This window comes from Apteryx rowi, unplaced genomic scaffold (assembly GCF_003343035.1).
Source record: "Apteryx rowi isolate R43461 unplaced genomic scaffold, aptRow1 scaffold_214, whole genome shotgun sequence".
In the NCBI taxonomy this organism is placed as follows: Eukaryota; Metazoa; Chordata; class Aves; order Apterygiformes; family Apterygidae; genus Apteryx; species Apteryx rowi.
Window position 1 is genome coordinate 274,617 of NW_020448464.1, and position 26,158 is coordinate 300,774.

Here is a 26,158-nt window from a genome sequence, read left to right on the forward strand (position 1 = left end):
CCATTTGGAAAAATAAAAAAAAGAAAAGAGGGAGTGAGAGAAAGGAGTGATTTTTTTTCAAATAGCCAATGAGACATCCATTGATCAAAGTTACACTTGAAGTATATCTGTCAATTGTTGGCAGAACAGAGCAATACCTAAGTCACAACCTTGTCCATGTTGCTTTAGATTTGACCACTTCACCATTAACAAAAAACCTGGTATAAATTACTTCAGATGCCAATGGCAGAATTCAGAATTATTGTTCACGGGGTGAATGTTGTACTATTTAGGCTTCCTACATGGTTACAGAAACATCAAGGGAAGCTTTATTTTCCTTCTTTTAAGCATGGTGCACCTTTTTTATTGTCTTTATTTAAAACCAAATATATTTTAATGTGCTTGAAAGAAATGAGAACACAGCTTCGACCCATCATTAATTTCTAAGATTATGCTGAGGAAGAAAAATAAAACCTGAGATTCCCAAAATTGTTTTAATGGCTTTTTTATAAAGTAAAGTTCATAGTGAGATCACTGTTTGGACAAGTTTATTATCTCACAAAACATGGGCAGCTTTTGTGTGAACTTAGAAATATGATCACTTTTCATTTTCAAGTCAATTAGAGTGAGGGGAAAAAATAGACCCTCTATCAGCAAAGCAACCCCTATACCTTTTGTTAATTGGAAGTTAAAGTCTTGGTAAACACTCCAGCTAATTCAGTCTGAACTCATGAGCAAACCAGAATGTGTCTATAATTAAAATATGTAAATTTGGTTTATAAATAGCAGTGATCTTTTTAAAGGGGAAAAAGCTTCAAATTTGCTAATTGTAGAAGTGATCATTATTCTCTACTATCATAAAGTTACATGTTAATTATTATTTGATATCTTTTATGCCTTTGATCGGATGTCACACTAACTGTATGAAGGTCTTCTTTTTTTATTTGGGTTAAGAATGCTGTCAGGGGTTTTCTCAGTCAGAATTAAATTCAATGAAAATGTTAAGGCTAGTTAAAAAACAGCTTTAAGATATTCTCGGTTGACAAATTTAAGCCTACCTTATTTATCTTTATGCGCTTAAAACATCATGGTGCCATTCACTTTACAAAGGCTGGCACACTAATTTATCAAAACCCACATTAGTGGATTTTTTTTTTACAGAAGAAGTTCAGAATTGTGTCCTAAAAAAGTCCCTTCCTCATAGAGGAAGATGTTCACAATATTGTAGTTCAGTGTGGAATAATGGTACACACTGGGTATTGTCAGTAACTTTCTGTAATACCCTTGCTACTGCGTGTAGTAATCCATCTGTACACAAGAGCTTTCTCCCCAGTTTCTTCTCTGAAGCCCCATAGAATGAAGGAATAATCCCATGTTTATCTATCAACAGAGATCCTGTGTTTATGTCTGTCAACATACTTAGAACGGTGAATGTCTCAAATTAAGTGCTGCGGTTTCATTGCAGTATAAAAGGAAAAAGAAAAACTTATGTGATCTTCAAGTGAGACATACAAACATTTCAGGGTTCATGTCTTTTTCTAAATTTTCTGTAGCATAAAAGCTTGTTAAAGTTCAAAGGTTATACAGAGAATAAAATGATAGATAATGATAATGATAGATAATTGTAAATAGATTATTCTTAAAACTTGACAAAAGATGAAAATATTCCTACCTATTCGTATTTTCTCATAGAGAAGCTTTTTTTTTAACCAGGGAAACACCTATCCAAACGGATAGATTTTTTTACAGCAGTAGAGATCCTTATGATCTTTCAGTCCAATGTTCTACACAACAATTTTCTCTGAAAAAAAGGCACTTGGAGTTTGGTCACCCTGTTCATTGTATCTTTTGTTCTGAAGGCGTACGGATGCTGGATGGGGACGTGACAGACATGGTCGAGGCAAAGTCTCTGAGCCTTAATCCGCAGCACATCCACATCTACAGCGCCAGCTGGGGGCCTGATGATGATGGTAAGACTGTGGACGGACCTGCTTCTCTAGCGCGTCAGGCCTTTGAGAACGGCATCAGAATGGTAGGTTGGCATCAAAGTGCATCTCCCGGATCTGCTCTCGTGTGCGGGTGTAAGGGTGCACGTGCCTCGGTACATGCCAGCGCACAGCATGGGGAAGTTTCATATTCTTAAGGAAAGAAGAAAAGCTTCATTAGTGTAAAACAAAAAATATATTTTCGTGCCACACCGACTAGGCATTTGATCCTTCCTGAAGTATCAGCTGACTTTCTTTTTTGTCAATTGGAATACATCGTCCTCAGTGTCCTTTAAAACTGCCCTGAGGTAATGATGTAATTCTGCAAGAAAAGCTAAGCCTGAAAAATGCTACTTTGCACAGCAGTGCCACATCATCAAATTTGAATTGCTATGAAATTATAAAGCAAAAGCCTTTGACTGTTTTTCCTTCTTCCTTCCTTTCTTTCTTTTGTTGTTGTGTTTTGCTTGATTTCATACTGGAAGTTGGATGGACTGAATAGGGAGTTGGAGGCTAAAAAAAAAAATACACACCCACGTTTCTTTCAGAGTGAATGTCTGGTCTCCAAGAACATATGCCCTTTTTATAATTTGCATATACATTTTTCTACCAGTTTGTACTGTTGCAGTGTCTCTGTGATATAGTCCAGAGAGCTTCAATAATACAATGCACAAAATCGCAAACACCCCTATAAGAAAAAATTTAAGACCTTTTCAATTTTCTTTAATAAGTAACTGTCAAACAAGTAAGACTGCAGAAGGAAACAAGCAGTTAGAGGAACTTTTGATATCAGAGGCCAATTTTTAGTTCTTCCTTTAACCCTCCTTGCCTGTTAAACAGATCAGGGAATTCCTGGTTTTCCAGTGCTCACACCTCTTTCCACTATATAGGACTGGATGGAAAGCACTTTAAAGCTCTGCACTTGAAGGTCTGAGCATTATTTTGAATGCAGCAGGAGACTTGCTAGTTCAATGGTGAGTAGCTCTAGGATCAGAAAAGAAGAGATTAGTACAAAACATTTGTTTGTAGACTTTGAAGCTGAGACTGTTGTGCTAATACTGGAACATAGTAACACTGTGCAGCAAAATTGGAAAGTGCAGCCATTATTTAAGCCAATAGGAGTTCTAACCAGGTGTGCCCAAGACTGATTTTAGCAAACTATAATTAACATTCAGCCTGGAAGGCTTGTGCATTGTGTGAGAGACAGTGTCTGCTATTGAGAGATTATATTAATTTAAGATATACCATAAAAAGTGAAGACAGGGCAATGGGTGTAGAGGGATAATAGGCAAAGTTACAAGAGCATCTGGCTGAGGTGACAGTCTGTATGCCCTCTTCAGTATTTCAAGTGATTTGCAGTATGCTTGACTATGAGTTGTAAATAAATGCAACATAAAATTAGTGCCCGCTATCACTGTAACCACTATCTTGCAGCACAAGCCTAGGAGCTGTGAATTCTTCCATTCCAGTCACAGCTGCATCACTGGCTTGGTTTGGTTTCCTTGGTAAAGTTGCATGAAGTTGCTTACTCTGCCCCTGGTCCCCTAACCCCAGATGTGGATAGTAATACATGCTCGCCTGTCTGGCAGGTGTGTGTGAAGAGTGATCATTGAAATACTAAACTAGTGACAAGGTCTGTGTGCTTCCTGTGCTATGTAATGTTAAAAACATGCCTCGTAAAAGTGAGTATTGTGAATGCTTGACTAACCACGCAACAATGGGCCACTGCCTTCCTTTCACTTGGTAATATGATGACCATTCAGTGAAGAGCTGCAGCCATACACTTTTGCTTGTTGTACAGTGTGTAACATGTTAAGCCTAGCATAACAAAATACTCAAGCATGTACTTCACTTTACCCTGTGAGAAATTCCGGTGGCTTAGCAGTAAAACACATTTAGGGACCCTGATAGATTCTGCCTCCAGCGAGCTCTGCCGCATTTAATAATCATTATTAGAGTAGTTATTGAAAAGTTCATAGAGCAAAGTCACAAATCTGTGAGAAGGTCAAATACATCTCCGTTATTGCGTCCCATGCATCGTCAATTCTCCTTTCAGCTGGAATATCCACACTCACCAGAGCCTCACTGCAGTCTGCTGCTGTTTGACAGTGACTGCAGAGGGGAAAAACAGTAAGGTGTTGAAGGGATACTAATGGAACTGCAGGACAGAGGGGAAGTTGAGCAAAATAAGTTTCATATGTAATCGTACATATATGCTGGTTTAAATACCATGTTGCATGTTGATTAGGCAACCAGGAAAAGTTTAGCCAAAATTTCTGCATCTGAACAATTCATTATTTTCTCATTGAAATTTCAAACTCTGGATAAATCTAGTATAAGTCAAGAATGTGGATTAATTTTCTGTGAGTGATGATCTTGCATTCAGGCATTATCATTCCATTATAATGATTTATAAATATAATATGAGAGAATACCCTACAGACCACAGATAAATTTCATTGTATTACCACATTGTGCTACCACAACGTATTTATTTATAGGTGCCACTATATAATGAAAACATAATACTTCTTTTTATAGTTCTGAGCAGGTCTTTCTTCTGAGAACAGTCCAGAAAAATAGTTTACTATATTTCTTGGAGTAGTGTTAGAAGTCATATTGATGCAAGTCAGATTATTATTATTGTTTTTATGTTTAACTTTTTTTCATTTTATCAGTCTTCTTTTCTTCTGCCCAAAGCGGCCCACGCAGAGTTGCATAGTTCTGAATATTTCCACGTATTTGGAAATGTTGTCTAGCTCTGACTGTGAGAACTTTTTCATTTCTGCTAACAAAATAAAAGTTATGTTCAAAAGTTTAATAAAACAGAGATATTATTGAAAGTATCTAATCATATGGATAAGAGAGAGAAAATGCTTAAGGTTAATACTCTAACTTTCATTCTTTAAGACGTAACACATACTGAAAAGTTATACATGTATGTCTCAATTATCTCCATATTATAGGCTTTGTTTATAGGCCAAAAATAACTTTAAGATTAACCTGTTTTCCTTGCTCCCTTTAAAACGTGTGCCTTTCAGTGTTTGGATAGAGGTATTCTTTCTATTCTGCTTTACATTGTCATTAGATTTGTCTAAAAAGACAAATTAGATTTGTTTAAAAGATGAGACAAATTGGAGAAGAAAATACAAATTATCTCTGTTCCACAGTATTTCTAAAACCAGATCATTGTCCAAGGTAATGACTGCTGAATAAATACCCTGCCAAACACTGATTTCCCCAAGCAGTCACAGTAATTGTGCAAGTAATAATAGGCAGACAAAAATGCATGTTACTCTGTGTTCAGACCTTGACCTTTCTTTTTGTGAAATGTTGAGCTGAACAACAACGCTATTACATCAGGTACCTGTGAAGTAAATTAAAGTAACATTGGTACAGGAAAGTTTGGCAAGACTCTCTTTCAGATCTACACAAAGGTTCAAAACTGATACTGTACATTAGTTCTGCATATGCAGACAGAGCTGGATATTAATTTAAAAAACAGAGACTGCAAAGAATAAAGTCAAGATTTTTTAAATGGATCTGAAAAGGAAAGTATGCCTGGTTTGTTTAATTAGGAAAATTACAGGTGGTGCTGAATAATAACTTTGATTAAAGTATAATTAAACTGAGTGATCTCTTTTTATTAAATTAATGAAGTAAAAAGTGAAATGGTTGCAAGAGCCACAGTTTCTTATTCAGGTTTCTGAGAGACTGGGATTCTTGAAAAAAATGCCCGGTTTTCTTTAGCTCATATTATTCCAATTAACAACTCAAGCAGGGTGTTTTAGAACTATTATTATTTTTAAATCTGCTGAGCTAATATGATTACTCCTTCCAAATCCAGCACAAAATAACAAAGATAAATGACTGTACATTTTTTCCATAGAGTTCCACAGAGACAGAACATGCCATAAATTGAAATAGACAAATCTATTTAAAGAAACTATACCAAATAATAACTGAGTTTATGAAATGAAGCCATAACCAGAAATTAAATATGCTTTAAAAATTCTACCCAGGATCAAGGTAAAAGAAGAGGAAAACAATTTTTAAACCTGTCTCAAGAACTATGATTTTCTGTCATCTTTAAGTTATTTTGTTTAATCCTATTAAATTTACATACTTGAGTTCAAAAAGTAACCTTGGAGACTTTACTATCAAACAATCTCTATGCAAATATAATAGCTCCCTTTATATCATACTTCCAGTTGACAAGGTCCTTTTCTTGGAAATGGTTTAGTTATAGGATGGAAAATTCTGGAGGCCCGTGTTTTAAATACCAATGTGTTACAAGTTGTAGACTTAATAACCTCAAAAACAATCTCATTATAATCACACAGAACATGCCTTAAGAAATCAAACTAAGACCAGTATGTCCAAAAGTAACACATTCAAAAAAAGGTTGGATAAGTGATGTCACATAGGGCCCTCTGTTCAAGAATAAATAGGCTTAGCATTGCAAAACATGACTGTGGCCAAACCATGGAGCAAGAATGTAGTCTTTGCTGAGTCTGTGACAAAAAAGAGTATAAAAGCCTTCCCTGATGCAAAAAGATAAAACCAAAGCACCATTAGATTTTAAGACAACTGGCCATATCTTGCAGTCTGTTATAACCATTTTAGAGACTCATGCTCTCTGTTACACAGCTCTGTGATAGAGAATTGAAACCTGTTCGTTTCTGTTCATACAAATAATTCTGGGCCTATTATTCTGGGCATCAGTTTCAGCATCGTTTAGCTAATCATACATTTCAGATACTCTGACCTATTCTTTCACTGCTGTTTGAGAAAGCCCTAATAATCAAGTTTTTGGAAAATTGTGACCCCTGTTGATGTTTTTCATAGCAGGGTTTCAAAGAACTAGTTATCTCACCTCTCACAATGTGTAGCCAGCTACATGCTTTCTGGTATTTGTTTTGCAGTACCCATAAGGTAGCAGAGCAGGTCATCCTTAATATAACACAGCAGGGTGGACAGGCAGCGAAATCTGCATGGGAATTTTTGGCTTTCTGCCTTAGTCAGCGCGGGGGCCTTCGTCTTATTGCCATGACACCATTCTGCTCAGCAAGCTGGACACGAGCCAGCATGTTTAATGGACATTAATGATCAGATGTTGTGTGGCTGAGCCTCTTGTGAGAACTCGGCTTGGTGCCTTCCATCCCATCATCACTGCCCCTTTTCATCTCTTTCGCTTCACCAGCTTCAGCTGCAGAGCGGGTGTTCAAAGCACTTAGTAGGAGCAGAAGGCTCCCGGACAGCCACTGAGCAAGCCTCCAGCCCACAGGCGGGAGGGGAAGAGCAGAGCAGAGGGAAAGAGGAAGGGAAAAGGAAAGAAAAAAGAAAAGGAAAAGGAAGAGGAAAAAGAAAAAGAAGAAGGGAAAAGAACAGGATTGCACATGTTTTTTGTTTTTAATTATATGCCGGTAGACTCCACGCATAGAAGAGGTTGTTCATAATTTGTCCAGGGAATAGATCTGCTGCCTGTGTTGTGCCATAGATAAATTGCTCTTAAATTCATTTCAAAGTGTTGCTGGCTTCTCCTGTCACCGTTCCTTTGCATCCTTCTGTGCAGGAGGTGTTGCCTGCACAAGAGGAGTTAATTCTGTTTTGCTTTGCTGGAACATTGCACTATAAAAATTAAAGAAATTACTGCAGAGAGACTTCTAGTCGAATGTCTCAAAATAATTTCCAAAATGGCTATCATTTTATACAGAAATATTGTGGTGCACAGAGGTTAAGACCAGATTTTTAAAACCGTGTATTGAGTATGTTGACCTTGTGCAGCTGTAGTTTGAAACTGAATGTACATAAATTTATGCATATGCATATCACGGCTCATACTTGGATAAGTTTTGCATGCACAGCAGTTCACACACAGTTATAACTGGTTCACCAAAAACTACTTGTTGAAGATCAAACAGAAGGATTAGTGCCATACTTGGGGGAAGGACTCTGAAGACATGACTTCCAGTATGCTGATATAACCTGATGTTAGGCCTTGGCATTTATCCGTTACATACATTGTATACCTTCTGTGATATAATATGTGAACAGATAAAGTATTTACTTCAACATATCAAATTAAGCTTTTGGAGGCTCTGTATTACAGGTGGGGATTGTCTGTGTAATAGAATTGACAGTCATGTTGTTTGAGTTTTAATATTGTAATTCTGCCTTCTGACATCATAAGACCTAGTGCCATTGGCTTGAAATAATATTCATAGTTTTAACATCTGTAAATACAATTATCATCTAGCCCTAACCTTCACCATAAGTCATGCCAGGAAATTTCACCCAATTATTATTGCATCAGTCTCTCTGTTCCTTGATTCATCTATTATTTTCTGTTTTCTGTACATCTTTTGGGAAGAGCCAGTCTTGACTGAAATAGCCCAGAGAGAACATGTTATATCCACAGCTATGCAAGTTGCTCACTACCTTCATTCTTAAAAATATTTACCTTATTGCTCATCTGAATTTGTTAGTTTCCTTTTCATTGTAAAATGCCACTTCTGCAAAATTAATGTAAATCTTATGGTGTTAGAAATCTCCACATGTAAGTAATTATAGAGTTGGGCCAAGTGACTTCGTGGATAAATTAAATTGGAACATAGGGACATAAGACAGGAAATGACCTTGTAGGTCATCCAGTACAGTTCTCTGCTATCACAGGCATCGTGTCCTGGAAATACATTTAGCAATTTATGTTTTAGAATGATGTAGAAAATTTTTCCCCTCTATTTCTGTTGGAAGAGTGTTTCACAGCCATTACTGATCCATTGGTTAGAGACTTTCCTCTAACTTATAGCCAGATTTGCTCACATGAAGTTTCTGCCCATTTTTTCCTGTGCCAAAATTGAGCTTTAGCTTAAATAGCTTCTCTCTTCCCTCTTTTGCTCATAACATATTTATAGAGCACAGTCCCATCCCCTCTCAGCCTTTGTTTTGCTGTGCTAAACAAGCCACGCTCATTAGTCACTTCTTATAAACTGGGCTGTCCATCGCCTTACTCATCTTTGTGGTCTTCACATCTTAGATCCTGAATTATTTTCTTGGATGCAGGTGATCATAATTAGTAGATTCATTAGCATGTTCTTGCTTTTTATGTTAAAATCATGTAATAACTTTGTTTCCAGGGCCAATCTTCAAAATACTCCTTCAACTTCTACTTCCTAGGGCCCGGTGGTTCTTCAGCACAGTATACATCATCTCCAGTGCAGCCATTTCCATCTCCACCTTGCTGTTACATTAACCTCCATCCTCTCCTCTTTCATTACTGATTAATTTGAGGGACCATTAAATGTTCTGCAGAAACTGTATAGACTGGATGTTATGCAGTTCTCTGTATAAAATAAGTTATCGGAGAAGAACATAACAGATTTATCTGGAAGTCTAATTTCAGTATGTGCATGTTGCATTTTAACCCATTTCCATTAACTTTGATGTCTCTTACTCTGTCCTTCAAAACCTATTCTAAAGCCTTGAATAAAATATTTTGTATATTCAGTCTCCTTCTGTTCGACACAATTTCCAAACCACAGTTCATTCCTGTAGTTCTTTTCTGAAATCCTTGCTGTTTCCCAGCATCATTTTTTTCAAGTGTGAATACCAGAATGGGGCATGGTATTTCAGTCATAACCTTTTCTGTGCAGGGGTAGTACTATTTCCCTTTTCCCTGTACATACTCACCCTGCTAACAGATCCACAGATTGGAATAAATCTCATGGCAGCTCATTGCCAGCTGGTTAACTGCCATGACCCTAAACTCCCTTTCAGAGTCACTGCTTTCTACGAGTTTCTCTGCTTTCCTCTGTGTGTCACCTACAGTCTGTGTTGCTAGGTTCTTACCTTGCATTTGGCTGATAGGCGTATCAGGATGCCTTAATGGTTCTGCCAGTATGGTTTATACTTGATGTGATCTAGTTTTCTGGAAACTGAGTTTGACCAGCAAAATTCAGGGTAGGTGACAACCTTAACACATCATTAAGCTAATAATTCTTCTTTGATCTACAAATTTGCACATAGTTAGCAACTTCCAGCATTCAGCTAAAGTAGAATTAGGGATATTATCTTCCAGTAATGGAAATAATAGAGTTTAGGCTCAGTGATACATGCATGAAATATCATACCATGCACATTATTTTCTGTTGGTAAAATATAAACAAAATAAACCTTAAAATTCCCCTCCTTCACTTTTTTGGAAAGTGAAGATTTTCACGGATGACTAACATGTAGTACAAAAAAAGAATTTGCAGAAAATGAAATAATGTACCAGAAACGTTCTTACATTACATTCAATGGAGTATACAAATCCAAAAGTCAGGAATACTTGGAATGAAAGTTACAGGAAAATATACCTCAAAATGTCCAGTTTCCTTAAAATGTCACCAGGTGTACTGGAAACAGAAGCTGTTTAATTAGCTCATCCCATCTCTCACACATATATGGAAACTATTGTAACAAGCCAGAATAGTATTACTGTAGTTGGACAAGTTGTCAAAAGTGGCCTCTGATTTTGGGTGCCCAACTTGAAACAGGTGATATATTTGAACATAGAAAAAACACACAAGTATTGATGTAGGATAAGTCTTAAGCTGGAATGCCAGTACTGAAAAGCAACTTTGGCAAAATGGGTCTCTTTCCATACACTTGAAGTATGTGCATGTCAGAGAGTGCATTTCTGAAATATGAATCTGGTTACTTTGTATGGGCAGCTCACTTATCCCCTTTCCTCACAAAACTGTTAGAACTTGAACAGCAGCAGAATCTATGCATTTCTATGCATCGTGTAGGAAAAAACAGATTTCTGCAAGCCAAATGCCTGAAAGTTTGGCCTCAAGAGTATTCTTTGTGTAGAACTTAACAGAAATGTAAGGCATAAGACAGTGAGGGCAATGACGCTGCACAAAGCCCAAGTGGGTTGTTTCTTCCCAAACCAAACACTACGAAACTGAACAGTTTGGTTACTACAGTCCTCACTGCAGAGGGAGGTAGCCGTGATGCGGCTTTATTTTCTGCTCGTCTGCTGAAAAGAGCTAGATTTGCAGAAAATCTCTCAAAAGTTCTATGGACACAAAAACCTGAAGCTTATATAAGCAAGAGTGGGATATAACTCCTGAAACTACAATTATGTGGGCCTGGTAGCCGTAGACTCCTTTCTAATCAGAGTTTAATCAGACAGCGGTATAAAAGTAATGAAAACTGCCTGAATCCTCTCCGCAGAGTAGCTGGGTGAAATCCATCTCTTGTCCAGGCCCAACACAGATATCTTTCTGTACAGTGCCTGTTTACTTTGGCTTTCTGTGCAGAGACAATTTCAGTTATCATTGACTAGAGACTCTTTTTGTGTAACATAAATTTTGGAAAACCTAACTCTTGTCACAGATCTATACAGCCTGCTTCATCCCAGTAACAACATCAGCAAAAACAACAATAGGAATGATCATATGGAGAGATAGTCTAAGACAGATCTGCGATTCATGCAGCCGTGTAGCTGGCTGTATTTTGTTTAGGAAAATGAGAAATTCATTACAGCATTCCACAGGTTCAGATTTCAGGTTTCAGCCAACACTTCTTTTGGTTGCACTTTAAGCACTAATTATAGCTCTGTGGGGAATATTTTGGAGCTGTTTAACCTGTTGTTCTAGTGAAGAGTAAAATAAAAAATACACCACATGGAAGGATGCATGTTGAAACATTCCACTGATATATCCCAGTAATTACTGTGTTAATGCATGGTTGCTTGTGGTTATTCAATACATTATTTTTTATGTGCACATAAAATATTTTCACACTTCAATGTTTTGAAGGTATCACATTGTATGAGCTAACAGAACATGTTTTTCCTTCTTTTTGTCATGATTAATTATCTTATCATGCTTTTTCTTGGTAAAGAAGTTTGTTCAGCAATAGCCAAAAAGCTTAATTATATTAGCAGTAACTTGTCTTTGCAACAATGTAAGATAATCATTGCTTTTTAGAAATATAATCGATTTTCTACCTTGTATGTGTATTGTTTGTGTGATTTTTCCATTCTGGTTATCTAGGAGAGTCTTTCTTGACTTCCTAGTTTTCCTAATAGTAAAAATGGGACTGCTAATATAAAAACACAGGACTTAATTTTTAGATGTTCCATCAAACATGCACATTTACATTATGTATGTACACCTGTTAGACACTGCTCATTTCTTCGTACAGATCCTTTAGCCCCACAGTTTTAAGCAACTGATGCACAAGTGTGCACTTTTCTGAGAGCATGGATGCCTCAAAAGCGTTCATGGTGTCTGAAACATCTCCTTTTGCTCATGAGTTTTTGCTTTTGATACTCACAGAAAAGACTATTTTAATTTAAAAAAAATCTGTTTGCCTACCTTTTCTTCTGATAGCACTTCAGAATTGCTGTTGGGGACTCTCAGAATAATCGATTTTCTGTTCTGGAGAGATACCGTTTTAAAGCGAGAGCATTGTGCGGTCTACAGAAGAGTCAGCAAGCGTTTAAGGGTGGTGTACCAGACAGTATTTTTCATTCCCAAATTAGCAGTTAAGTGTGCTGGTAGAAACTCAGCAGGAGCTGGGAGATGTTGCTTCTCAAGAGCAAAATGCAAGGCAGTGGCATCCAGCCCCCAGTGAGTACGGCAGTCGGAGGGAGCTGGACACAAGGAGTACTGACTTCTGGTCCACGACTTCGGTTATGCACATTTCCACCTGGGGAATTAGTTTTTAAAGAAAGATATCATCTCACAGGCTCCTTTTCCAATTTCCCAATCACAATCGCTTTGGCTTCCCGGCAGTAGAGTTTGTTCTTGGAAGCTTAACGTAATTTTAGAACAGTTTTAGGGAGAATAGAGAAAATTAAACATTCAGACCCTAGGTGTGGATAGGGTGCCCCTCCCTCTCTCTCCATTTTATATTTGCATGATTTGTTTTCTGCTCCAGGGTGTGGGATTTCTAGTGTATTGGTGCCAAATTGCCTCTCCCTGACTGCAGCCCCTGCTCCTCTAATTTCTTCAGGTCGGTGGTTCTATCCTCCTCTGCATTTCCTGCTCCTTCACATTCACTTTCTGGTCCCTTGGTAAATCTGATCACTTCCTTAGAGACAGCAAAACTCACCCAATAGCAGAGAGGTTTATTAGTGGAGCTCAGTTCCCACCCCACAGCACGGGCAGGAAAGCGTCAGGATTTGCAGGCCACATCAAGGCAGCTTGACTTGTAAAGCAGTGAATGGATAGCCAGTCTAAACTTTGTAAAATAGTGTGATTAAATCTAGCTCCACTGGCTCAAGCTATGCCTGCTAGATAGAAACTGTTTTTATTAGATGGAAGTGTGTTGCAGAAGCAGCTTGGAGATGTGTGGGCTGCTGATCATCCTTAGACTAATGTGTGGAGACCTCTATCTAATAATAGTGCCAGTAAGGTGGTCACTCATAAAGATGTACACACACGCACATGCACACACACACGCACACGTGCACGCACGCACTTGGAGCAGTGGATGTTCTTTTAATAGTGTTAGGAAATTCTGCAGATGTCATTATGAAAATGTTCATACTGGCTCTCATTCTTGGCAGCCTAACCCTTCAGTGCTGTCAAACTGGAAAAAAAAAAAAGCTTTCATATCACTTACCCCCCCCTGCAACTTGCTGGCCAAGGGAAAGGAGGTACTAGCAAAAGAAAGTGGGACCGACCCAAGATGCTGTGCCATGCTTTTACAGGTGGAGTCTCAGCCCTGGGGCCTTTTTGTCAATGACCTGAGTCCAGAGCCTTTTCATTCAGGATCTTCAGCTGTGTGTTGTGCACAACAGCTTTTCCAGGAAATGTACTAGAAAATTGGACTGTGACTAGGTCGATAGTAAGTCTTAGTTACTGTCAGTGAAACACTTTTTCTCTTTTTAAAACGGAGGGGTAGGGGTTTTTTTAATGATCTGACCTTTTATACAATTTAAGGAAGGAGACAAAACAAGAGGTGAACGTTTCATAGTGGTCTAGCACACTGACAAGCACGAGTGCAGTTATGGACACTGTACAGAGTTTGTGAGAGGGAGTCAGTAACCATCACTGCGTGTGCAAGATAACAGCAGATACAACGCTGTGCCTGAAGAAAGAGTTAATGCATTTTTAACGTCACTGGAACTAGCCCTAAGGATATCGTGCTGCGTCCCGATCCATCCCGTTCTGTGCCTCTGCCATAACTCACTAACTCCTTTTACTCTTGTCTAAGTTGTACCCATATGGTCTGTAAACACACCTTCGCTCTTAAGTAATAAATGACACATGGTTTGGCAGCTCAAGACTTCAGTTTTCATCTTGACACCCTTGGGCATCTGGCGCATGACAGATGATAGATTTAGACAAACAATAAAAGCTACAGAGTGCCTTGCATTTGTGTTTATCTTTACTTTGTAACACAGTCCAAATGTCTGTTATTTAACTTTATGTATTGAAAGGAGACCAACTGGAAATGGCATTCACATACAGTAGGACAGCTGATGCTGTTGCTCTTATTACTTGTTTGGTATAAAGAGTTACTAGCAAGTTTATAATTTCCTGAGCATGATTGGGTCTGTTGAATTAAAAGTAGGGTGTGAGGAAACAGGGAGAAGGAGGAAACCAAATGGTAGTTTAACAATAGGCAGTAAATGAAAACCAGAACTTACTTATTTGACACATTATTTTGGTCAGGTTGAATTTAGTTTGGGGTTTCATTTATTTATTTTTTTAAGCCTGCCATTTACTTTACCAAACAGCTTTTAGGAACAAGCTCTTTAGCGTGTTTTCTAGACTGAAGGTAATGCTGTTGTTTTCCATGAAACTCTGAGTTGTTACACATGCTATATTGTGATGTGTTAGAGGAACTGGAATTCTTTCTATGTATGTATTAGAGAATATTTTTTTTCCATTAGGCAATTATACCTGGTACTTATTTTTTATTGGAACAACAACAATGATGATACTTACGTGTTTGTAGAAGACGTTAATTTAAAAAATATATATCAATTGTTTACAAAATAACTTACTTAGCATGTTAGTTCAGGTGCAGATAGCTGTTAGTTATTTTTAATGCCCTGTCATTACTATTAAATTTTAAATTGGTGTTTATTATTTTTAAATACTGCGCTGCAGAATTTCTAGCATCCAGGGGCATGTTTTCAGCATGTTTCAGGATTGTTGAACTGGAGCATTCAGACCCCAAAATGTATTCATATATCTGTTTCTTCAGCTCATTTTTCATGATTAGTACATTAGCATAAGTAAGCATCTAAAGAAATATAGACATACTTTCTGTGCAAAGAAGCTAATAATTCAAGGGCTGCTCCTGCAAAATTTATGTGAAGTATAGTCCTAGCTTGCTGTGAAATGGTTTTCAGTGCATGAGTGGGACAAATCATGTTTTACTGTTCTTTGCAGACTGATCAGCAATGATGACAACAAAAAATTACAGATGGACTATCATTGAGAGGATTTTTTTCCTATGCCTAACTTTTTGAGAAATCATTTTTAACACATTTTAAAAAAATGTGCGAGACAGACTTTTTGACAAAAAGTTAAGATAGATTCCATTTTTCTCCTCCTTGGATCTGTGGTTTGATTACCCTGAATTCCCATTTCTTCTCTCTTGGTTGTATCAGTGGGTTAGTCTGAATTTCCCATAGGCATCAGTTTGTAGGTACCTTACCTCTGGGTAATGTACTGGGTTTGGGGGAACACGTAAGAAGAAAAAAATTGTAAAATTCGGCAAATAACCAACACTGCTGTCAAAATTCATCAGAAAAGGTTTTGATAGAATATTTTGACTAGGCTGGGAGCTAGAAGTCTGTCCATGTGAAATGTTTTGTATTGTGCATTCTATTTATATAAACATATATTACATTGTTCTTGTGTGTGTATATAAGAGAGAGGAGTTGTTTTTTAAGAGCAGTGTAGGATCAGACAGGAAAGTGTACATGGCTCTGAAACAGATGTCAGAATTGACAGACAAGCCAAAAACAGCTATTGAAGAGGCAGAAGAAGAGAGCAAATAATAGAATATTGATGGAAAGAGTGATCTAACTGCAAGAGATTATGAGATCAAACCAAAACACAACCAGTAAAAATAAAGCAGGAGCACACCAAAAAGTGGTGAAGCGGCGTGTCTTTAGTGTAATCCTCCATCCTACTCCCAACATACATACAGAGGACCCTAATTTCTGGCTCCTTTATCTGGTGAGATAATAAATGGATGAATATGCCTGAAATAATCTTTCCAATTCCCCTTTCTCTCATCTCCTCAGATTTTTTTCAGGGATGGAGGGGTAAGAAATAAAGATCTCCAAAGGGAGATGACCTGACAGTAGAATGAAAGAGAAGTGGTTCATAAACCAATTTGAACCCAGTGAAGTTAGCAAAATAAGTCCCGCTGCCTTCGGGAGGCTCTGGATCAGATCCAGCCAGCTCAGAAGAGCAACTAGAACATGAAGCCCAACCTGACAGGGGATTTTGATTTGACTGGAGTTCATAATTTGGGGAAGGAGAGCTGTAAGATATGAATAGAGCACTTCAAAAAGCCTAACATTTAAAACAGCAACAAAAGGTTATTATTTTGCATCTTTTTATCAGTGTAGTAGCTAGGATCAATTAAAGGAATAGAAAGAAGTTGAAATAGCTACAATTCCTAGCTGCTCAGACTGATCTCGTCTGGAAAATGTGGATTTCATAATACATTTAACTTGGCACCCTGGGATTTTTTTCTTTGCTTGACATGTTTTTTTAATGAGAAGTTGCATTTTAGAGACATAACTTTATGTAAACGCTAGCCAGAAGAATTTGATATTTAACTTATTGTGCTGGAGAGAAGAGTCTCTCCAGGTACTATACTTTTATTAAACTCACAAAATGAAATTCATCCCTATTTGAGACCTCAAGCCTGAATTGTGAACTGCAAGGTTTTTTGTCTTATATTGATGTAGCTTCTGCTACACTCAACACAAAATACTCTAATGAAACCCCTCTGCGCATCTGGATGAAAAGAATCTTTGAATTGCTAATTGTTTAAGGTTGACCTGGTGGATGTCCAACAGCTGTCTTTGTGTCATTTGTGGTACACAAAGGCACTTTGTTTAGAAGAAAACAAATGAACTCTCCAAATGGCCAAGTAATTAATTTGTGCACAGAAAGTGGTGCTGTATGCTTTATAATATTAACTTATGTACAGAAGTGGACCTACTACTTACAGAAACCAGGTACATGTTACATGATGAGTTGCAAACCAATGAGGTATAAGTGAGATTATTAGCTTAACTGTGACACAGGGAAATGTTCCATTGCTTTAAGGGAATGTCATATAAGACAAGGTGACGTAACTTGGAATAATCAAACACAAGTTTAGTCCTTTGGTGCACCTTTTTACCAGAACTAACGACAGAGTGCTTCCAGGTAGTGAGTGCTGATAATTAATGCAGAACATGCAAGTTGCATGAATCTGAATTTCATTCACCTTTACGAAATGTGTAAATATAAATCAGGTAAACCCCAATTCCCATTTAGATGTCAGCAATATAGGTTGCTGATCATCTTCACTTTTCATACCAATGCCTATTTAAGAGTACCAGCACCATCAGAAATACATCTTGATTCATTTTGAATGCTAATTATCTTCGGTGTATTAATATCAAGGTGAGGTTACCTATTTTAAGTCCTCATCTGAAATTATGAATATGCTTAACTAACTTGCCCAACTATTCATATATTTAAAATATCTTGCTGAACTGACATTTTAGTGCTTGATGATAATAGATTTATAAGGCTCTTCATGTCCATTTTTGCTTTTATGTAGTGTTGTGCATTTAGCATCTGTAACGGACTAGATGGGTTGGACTGGATGACCTCCAGAGGTCCCTTCCCACCTCAGCTATTTTGTGATTCACTGATTTATAAGATTTGTGAAACCACTGTGCTGTGACCCACAGTATATAATGCTGCCAAACAATACCAAGAGTCACCAGTCAATCCAAGAAGAAACATCTAAGAGAGCCCTAGTAAAAAGGAAGGTACTATGCATTACAAAGGGTTGCAAGTATGCTACTTCTTTTCTTCTTTCAACTCAGTATGCTGTCTTAATGCATATGCTGAGTCTTCATCTTTCTTGGTAAGGCTGGACACCGTAGATGCTGAGCAACAAGAAGCAGCTAAATAGAAGTTTGGTTTCTAAAGCTTTGTTCATCCCCCTTGTTCTCCGAATTTTTTGATGTCTGACTCTGAACTCTGCTAGATCCTGTTTTTATTTCAGATCCTTCTCAGTGGGCTATCCTGTTTAGTTGTCTCTCTTCAAATGCCTTTTGGGGAGAAAGACCTATTATGCGAGGGGAAAAAGAACAACTGTTAATCAAATCTTTTGTATCATTTCCGAACAGGGACGAAGAGGCTTAGGCTCAGTTTTTGTTTGGGCATCTGGAAATGGTGGAAGGAGTCGAGACCATTGCTCCTGTGATGGCTACACCAATAGCATCTACACTATCTCCATAAGCAGCACAGCTGAAAGTGGAAAGAAGCCCTGGTATCTGGAAGAATGTGCATCCACGCTAGCTACAACATACAGCAGTGGGGAATCCTACGACAGGAAAATAGTATGTTTTTTTATTATTTTTACATAAATGGTTTTGTATTTTGTATAGTGACTTTTGGGGGAAGGAGGGAGAGATAGCTTATTTATGCTGTTTAAATGGACCAGTAGAAAAAAATCGTATTTGGAGAAGTTTGTTTAGCCCAAGTGGGTTACTAAGTTGTTGTCACCCTACTGCTTCCAGTTCTGAAGGTAGAAATTTGAGTCAACAGGGGTATCTCTGCGTGTTGTGGCAGGATGCTAGATTTTTCTGCTAACCTAATTGCTGCAAGCTCTCAGTGATGCTTTCAAAGATCCTATTGCTATTGCCGCCAAAACAGGTTTGTTTCCTGACCAATACTGTGCAACCTCTCAGTAAGTCAGTAGACCTCAGGACATATCCTCTTTTCTTTTGTTTTTTAATCCAGATTTGATTAGTTTTCATACTTAAAGTGCAAGATTTTAGAAGCACCTCCCTGGTTGCTGATTACCTCCCTGGTACCTCAGGTTTATTTGGATCCAGCATCATTCCTCTTTTACATTAATTGACACTCGGTTATTATTCGTCTTGCTGCCTGTTCCTGGTAGCTGACGTACTGTAAGCAAGGTTAAGTTCAGTGCTGATCTTCACTGCACTGTTTCTGATCGCATACCAAAATGGGCTGCATACATTTTCCATCAAGTTCTCCTCTTGGCGGGAAAAAACAGGAGCTGTTTTTAATTCTGTTTAATAATCTATCAATACCACTGGTATTTGTGTGTTTTTGTATATTTGCTGTTTCAAATAGAGTGCGTTCAATATATTTTGCTACTACTCTTTTTAGCTTTTTAAACCCTTATATTAGGATTAAGATTTGTTAAATATGGTCTTCTTCCCAGCTTATTTATTCTGGTATAGAACTTATAGATCTTTATTTTTCCTAGTCAGAAAATTTGGGTGGGTTCCCCCTGCCATGTTCTCTTTTTAAGCAGGGGTTTTATATTAGCTTCTTTCTGGTCCTTAGTAGATACCTCTCTTGCTGTCAGTAAGGAGTTAAAAATTCTTGCAGCTATTTTTTTAATACTGTCTGCCTTGTCTTTCAGGATTCTGGGATGCTCGCCATCCCTTCTTGGAACCTTCCTTATTTTCAGATGATCTAATTTTTGTTTTAAACTTGTTCTGGGGTACCTCTTCATTCCAGTAATTTTTCTGTTCTTTACTTGCTTCTCTCCACAGAAACCTTATCTCTGTTTCTGGCACGTTTCTTTTCTCCCTGATAAATAATAATAAAGAAAAGAAATTCTCAGTTTCCTAGCATTCCTCACTTCTGTGATTAAATTCCCTCTACTGTCCTTTAAAAGACCTTCACTAATATCTTTTTCGTGTTTAAGTCAGACTGATATAATTTAAGGTGAACAGAGACAATTGTGATTCTCCAGTCTGACCTCTTGCATAACCCAGTCTATGGGTTATTCTTCCCTGAATCCTTCTTCAAGTCCAGTGGTTGTGGTCAACTCTAAAATAATTTTTACAAACACTTCCCATCTTTTTTTTGAAATTTCCAGTGACAGAGAATCCACTAAAATCTAGGGTAAGTTGTTCTAATTACCCGTACCCATTAAAATGTTTCACTTGCTGTCTGAGTTCTTCTGGCTTCAGCTTCCAGGCATTTGATCTTGTTGTATATTTTGCACTAATTTGCCATGCTCTGTTTTCCAGCAGCTCATGTTAACCAGCATTAAATATCTTACTAATTAATTAACTAACAATTAGTTTAAATACTGTATCAATCGCTTTATACTAGATAAAAACCTAGCAAATAGATGAAATTATTAGGGCAATGCTGCTTACCCTTTCAAAATATTGACACTGCTGGTTTTCTTTCAGTCTTCTGGAACTTCACCAGTGTTCCAAGACTTACTAAAATCAGCAATACAGTATAAAATGTTCTCTTGTCAGCTCTTGTAAAAGTCTTTGATGCTTCCAAACTTGCTGATTTAAACATGTCTATCTTCAGCAGTGATTGTAATAGTTATAAATAGGAAGATGATTTATTATCATTGTATGTTCTGAAAACTTCATTTTGATTTTTTTCCAAAAAGAGAATATTTAGTGAAATATCTATTTTCTATACAGTACTAGTAACTATTCTATTATTTCTGTACAATTAAAACAGAGCTCTTTGGGAGCTCTTGTGGTTTTGATATACTTGAAAACAAAATATCTTTTTTATTCTGCTCTTGTTGTAGGCTTCACCATTTGTCCTTTGTCTTTCCTTACCGCCTTTATGCACCTTCTGTCCTCTAATTTTTATTCATTGCTATCCACTTCACCTTTTATCCATTCATATTTTTTATTTATTACTTCCTTCACTTGTCGTTACTTGTTTTGTGGACCAGTATATCCTTCCTCAGTTTTTTCTTAAATCTAGTAAAATAATTTTATTTTTCTCAGTCCTCATTTGTAGTTTTCTGCTTAGCTAATTTCATTTTTTGTGCATTCCTCTGATGCCTGAATAGCCAGAGTTTTCTTGATCATTGTCTTCCATTCTTTTCAATTAGCATGGACTTTCTGCTTTTACAGTATTGCCATTTCTGTAGGCAGCATTGCTTATTTTTGAAGCATTTCTCCCTTTTGACTTATGGTAGCACCAAAAACGCTTGGAGGTTTTCTCACCTTCATTGTTGTAGACTTTCTTATGAAAATGGAACCAAGAGAATTAAGCTCAATAATTTTTTAGTTTACTGAAGTATAATACTCATCATTTAGAATTTATGACATTGTGCTCGTATTGCAGTTTTATATTTTACTGTAAGGTTTTGAAAGACATACTTTACAAATGAATGGTCAATTGTTATAGTCAGAATGAATGGACATTATCCCAGAATTAGGAAAGTAATGAAAAGATTTTATGTAAACATTATTGAAAAGGTGTAAAGATATGCTGCTTCAAAAGTGTTCTTAATTTGGAGTCTCCATTCGAGATCTAAGACTGGAGTATTACAGATAAGCAAAAATACCTTTTAATTGAAATCCATCAATTCTCTAGGTATTGATTAATCAGATCTTCCATTATTTTCGGAGTGATTCAGTTGCATATGGCAACTTTAGATTACACCAATAAAGTTCCTCATTGTGCACACTGAATAATAAAAGCATACACATGCTGAACAGCCATAAAAATTTACCCAAGTCTCTTGACCCTTCATTTACCAGAACTTAATTCACAGCCTGACTAGTCTTGGGCCAGACAACTTTGGTGATGGGCCTGCCAAGTGGTTTCCTGATCACAAATGTAAGAGAGTCAGACCATAAATATGTCATCCACCACTCTTTCCCATACTATGTTTAAATCAGTTGACTTCTGAAGCACATAACCTAGCTCAAGGTGTTTTCTGCTGGTACTTTGCATTTGAAGGCAGCCTGTTCCCCCTCCCAACACCTTCAGTGACAAAGCAGAGCAGTGCGCACTCAGTGCAGTGAACAGCTTTCTGTCTGCATTGTATGCAAACCAGTTATCCCTGTATGAGAACAACCCTGTGCTCCCGTTATGCCAGAGTCCAGTGAGAATGACATGAAATTGTGGAATCAACCCTTTAAACTGAGAGTATTGAGCAATTTCAGGTACCAGCTGCAACTTTTCCAAGTCCTTTCAACACGCATACACCCACTCACCGAGAGTGGGGCATTGCTCTCACCCGTGCGTCTCTCTTGCTCGTAGTGTGAGCAATCATTTTGAAAGCAATAATGGTAACATCTTCATTCTCTTCTCCAAGTTGTCTACTAAAATTCACTCCTCCAAAAGACCTATCAAACCTCGTTTCCTTTGGAAAGAAGACTCCACTGAAACATGAACTGAACAGAACACAGAACTGAAAATTTTGAGCACAAAGTTTTCCAACTGCTATAAAATGCTAAAAGAGTCTAGGACAAAGAAGATGCATGCTCATTTTCATTGCTGGATCATACATCCTTTTCACTGCATCATATCTCACCTCTTATTTAGATTGCTACCCTTTTTGAGGTAGAAATTGTCTTCCTATTTTTCTGCAGAAGAATCCACAGCTTGCAGTAAGTGTAAAGTGACAAGTAATGATAGAACTAAAGATTATTGTTAAATTTCAATTTTCCAAATTCTTTTATGCATATTAACTTAAATGCAATATACAGATTAGCTATGCAGAGCTTAAGTTCATGCCATTACATGAAAAGAGTAACAACATTTAATCAAGACGTATGATGGTTCAGTTTATGAAAGTGGGATTCTCATATTCAAAATAGAAAAAAATAAGGACTACTGCAGTAAATCAGGAAAAAATATAGTGACCTGACACGGGATTTGCAATCAAAATTAATGAACTCATTCTCGTTTACTCACATGTAACTGAGAACAAACTCTGATGTCATATGAGATTCTGCAACATAGTAGTACAGAAATGTAGATGTGATATTAAGGGACTGTGCATGGCTACTACTTTATAGTGCATGGATGCTACTTTATAGTGTCAGATTCTCCAGTTCCTGCTTATTTTTCCTTAAACGTCTCCAATTCTAATGTCTTTTTTTTCCTTTTCTATTTTTCTATCCAATGTGTGCAGAGTATATTATGAGGTGGATACCCAAACAGTCACCAAGTGAACATGTTAGGAACTCATTGTGTGGATTAGAAAGGGACAAGTAAAAATTCTTATTAAAATGTTTTGGCTTCAATGTGGATTAATAAAAATACCCACACTTTTATAAGTACCCAGAGAATTTTTTTCCCCTTTTCATGTTACTGCATGTTTTTGTAATTGTTACAAATGTGGCTTGTAACATAATTTTAGGAGGTTTTGCAATTTTGGAGGTTTTTCAGTCTTGTACAATCATAATTAGCTTAGTAAATAGGAGAATAATCTCATTTACACAACTCTTCCACATGGAGCTTATTTTTACTGACTTTGGACTAAAGTAAATGACAACAAATTCTGGTTTGTAACAATTTGAGCTGACAGTCACAGTGAAACACACACTGATGTTAGCATCTTGCATGAGTCCTGCTGTCTGCGGCCCAAGGAATATACTCACCATACACTTAACTTGATGCTGGTCCAAATTGTATTGCAGTAAATGTTTGCCCATTATGGACTGAGTTTCCAACATTTGGCTGCATTATATACATCCAAAGCATACAAACATTTTTCAGAGACAGTTGCATGTATGCCTTTTACATAGACAATTAGAGACAAGAACTTGTATTATTTCTAGGTCTTTTCAAGTGCATCTGCAAAGCGCAGGCAGAGGTGCAGAAACTCACCCTCTGGGACAAAGGCAAATGAAAGATAGGTAAAGACTGTAAAAATATACTTCTTTATGGAGGTCATCTTTCAGAACAGAGTGAGTGTAGAAGCAATAGCCAAAGACATACATTTGGCAATGTATTTTTTCTATTCTTCTCTTCTCTGCTATTTTGAATGCAGGACAAACCTGGAAGATAGTTTTCCCACTTGGGCCCATGCAGCTTTGCATTATTACTTAGAATAGGCATCTTAGAATATGTTCAGTACAACCTAGGTATTGTTATTCATCTTGGCCTTCAGTGTGTCAAAGATGTTGCACAAATGCATCACAATTCCTTTGAATTCCTTTTTAAAATAATTTCTGAAAGTGTTAGTGAATTTGCAGGTGAAAATCCCTCACAGATAAAATTTGTAAACCTATTGGATGTGACTCATCCACTAAAAACCCCATCTGTACTATTTCTTTACTCCATAAAACAGTAGTTTCATCTGCTGAATTTCCTTCTCTTTTAAGATATATTTCTGTCTTGCTGACAAGCTTTTGCTCTAAACAGAACTTGAAACAAATATCAACAAAAAAAATCTCAGTTCTTAAAACACAAACAAATAATCTGGTCTTGTTCAGAAACTCTTGCAGAGTATCGAGGTACAACATGGCACCTTCAGCTTTGAGTAGATAAAGAAACACCAAGGATGTGGGAAAAAGCAGATGGTTTTTGTTAAACCCTTGTCACTTCAGGGACACAGGTTGGTAGAAACCAGCATATCCTGAGGAATTACAGAAACAGGTAAAAAATGATTCAATCAGTTCAGAAGGCTGAAGCCATGAAATATGAAATATCAGTGAATAAGAGGGTTAGGACAGGAAGAGTGAGCATGTTGTCTACTAAGGAAAATCCTATTTTTGACCTCAATCATTAACCTCTCAATAGATGAAACTATGAGGAGATTGATGGTACAGCCTTAATATTAACTATTCAGGAATGGCATCTCCTTAAATCTTCAGCGCAAATTGCTTATTCAAAACTATTACAGTATGTTTCTACAGTTTTTCTTCAATAAATCTGTGCATTTTCTGAAAGCTGCCTGACTTCTACATATGGCAAGGATTACAGTACATTTTCATGATTGCTGTAACTTTTTTCTGACTTTCATCAAGGTGTCCTAGGCTGTTAATCTCATGTTGATTAAACTACACCAGCACCAGAAACATTGTCATTGCATTCAGTCAAATCTGGTTGATTCAGAAGAGGTAGAAGTAGATGTAACTCAGGGTCCTAGAAATATTACATGGATTGATTGTGGGTAATCCAATCGGTGTTTTCATAGATCAGCAGTTGTTACAGTATTTGAAGCATATAGATGTGTTGTACACAACAAAAGAATCAGAAATTGCTGCTCCTCTCCACACTATTGAGGGGAATGACAGCTCACAGACTATAATGACAGCTTCACGGGGCTGTCAAGTGTCACGTCCTTTTTTTGTGATTAATGATGTTGCCCTCATGCGGTTCAGGAATCYGGAGCATCATTTTTCTTCTCAAAACTCACTTGCCTGTTGGTGGTCCTGTTCTCTTTTTTTCATGAGCTATAGACACAAGACATCTCTGACACTGAATCCATAGTGCCGAAAAGCACGCCTTAGATCTTTGAGGTAATTTACACCTAAACATCTCAGCTCCTGTCAGCAACTTCCCTTTGAAATAGCTCAAATGGGATTTCCACTTAGGAAGCTTTCTTTACACGTTTTCTGCTGAAGTATTTGCTGTGCAAAAGAGAGCCATAAGGGGTTGTAGTCCAGACTGCTGCCACAATGTCTGCTTGGGACACGAGACCCCATTGCAGAATAAAGAGATGTCATGCTTTTATTATGCTTGATGTCTGTAGGTACAGGGCAATAAAAACTGAAGCGTGTTCTTCTTCCAGAGGATGAGAAATGCAGATAGCACAGTACAGTGTTGTCTCACGACACACACAAGGCTGTCCCTTAATGCAAAGCCGTCATGGGGGCACTTCTCCCTGCCTGAACTCCTGCAGGCACTGATATCCTTCAGTCCTCTTTGGAAAGTGGACAAGAAGCGCCACTTCTTGGCAGGGGACAAGTTCCTTCGCCAGGAATGGGACAAGCATGGACCTGTCCTTTTTGCCCTCCCTTTTTCCTGGTCTCCTTTCCACTCCCCACCTTTTGTTTTGACCATTGTTTCTCCAAAGGAGTTACCTGATGCTTTCATGTCACTATTTGTGTGCCTATCATCCTGTAAGCCTTGGCTGTTCACCTCCAAAACCACTCCTTGCATCTGCACACATAGGCAGTGTAGTCGTAGGGTGGTTCCTGCTGCTGTTTCATCTCTTAACATTTT

General features: G+C 37.5%; 1 protein-coding gene across 1 annotated transcript in view; it reads left to right on the forward strand.

Moving 5' to 3' along the window:
• Positions 1-26,158, forward strand: part of PCSK5 (proprotein convertase subtilisin/kexin type 5) — a 400,552-nt gene that overhangs the window by 246,361 nt on the left and 128,033 nt on the right. The window contains exons 7-8 of the mRNA XM_026064358.1: positions 1,839-2,011; positions 18,352-18,564. Of these exons, the coding sequence (XP_025920143.1) occupies positions 1,839-2,011; positions 18,352-18,564 (386 nt within the window). The remainder of the gene's footprint in view (positions 1-1,838; positions 2,012-18,351; positions 18,565-26,158) is intronic.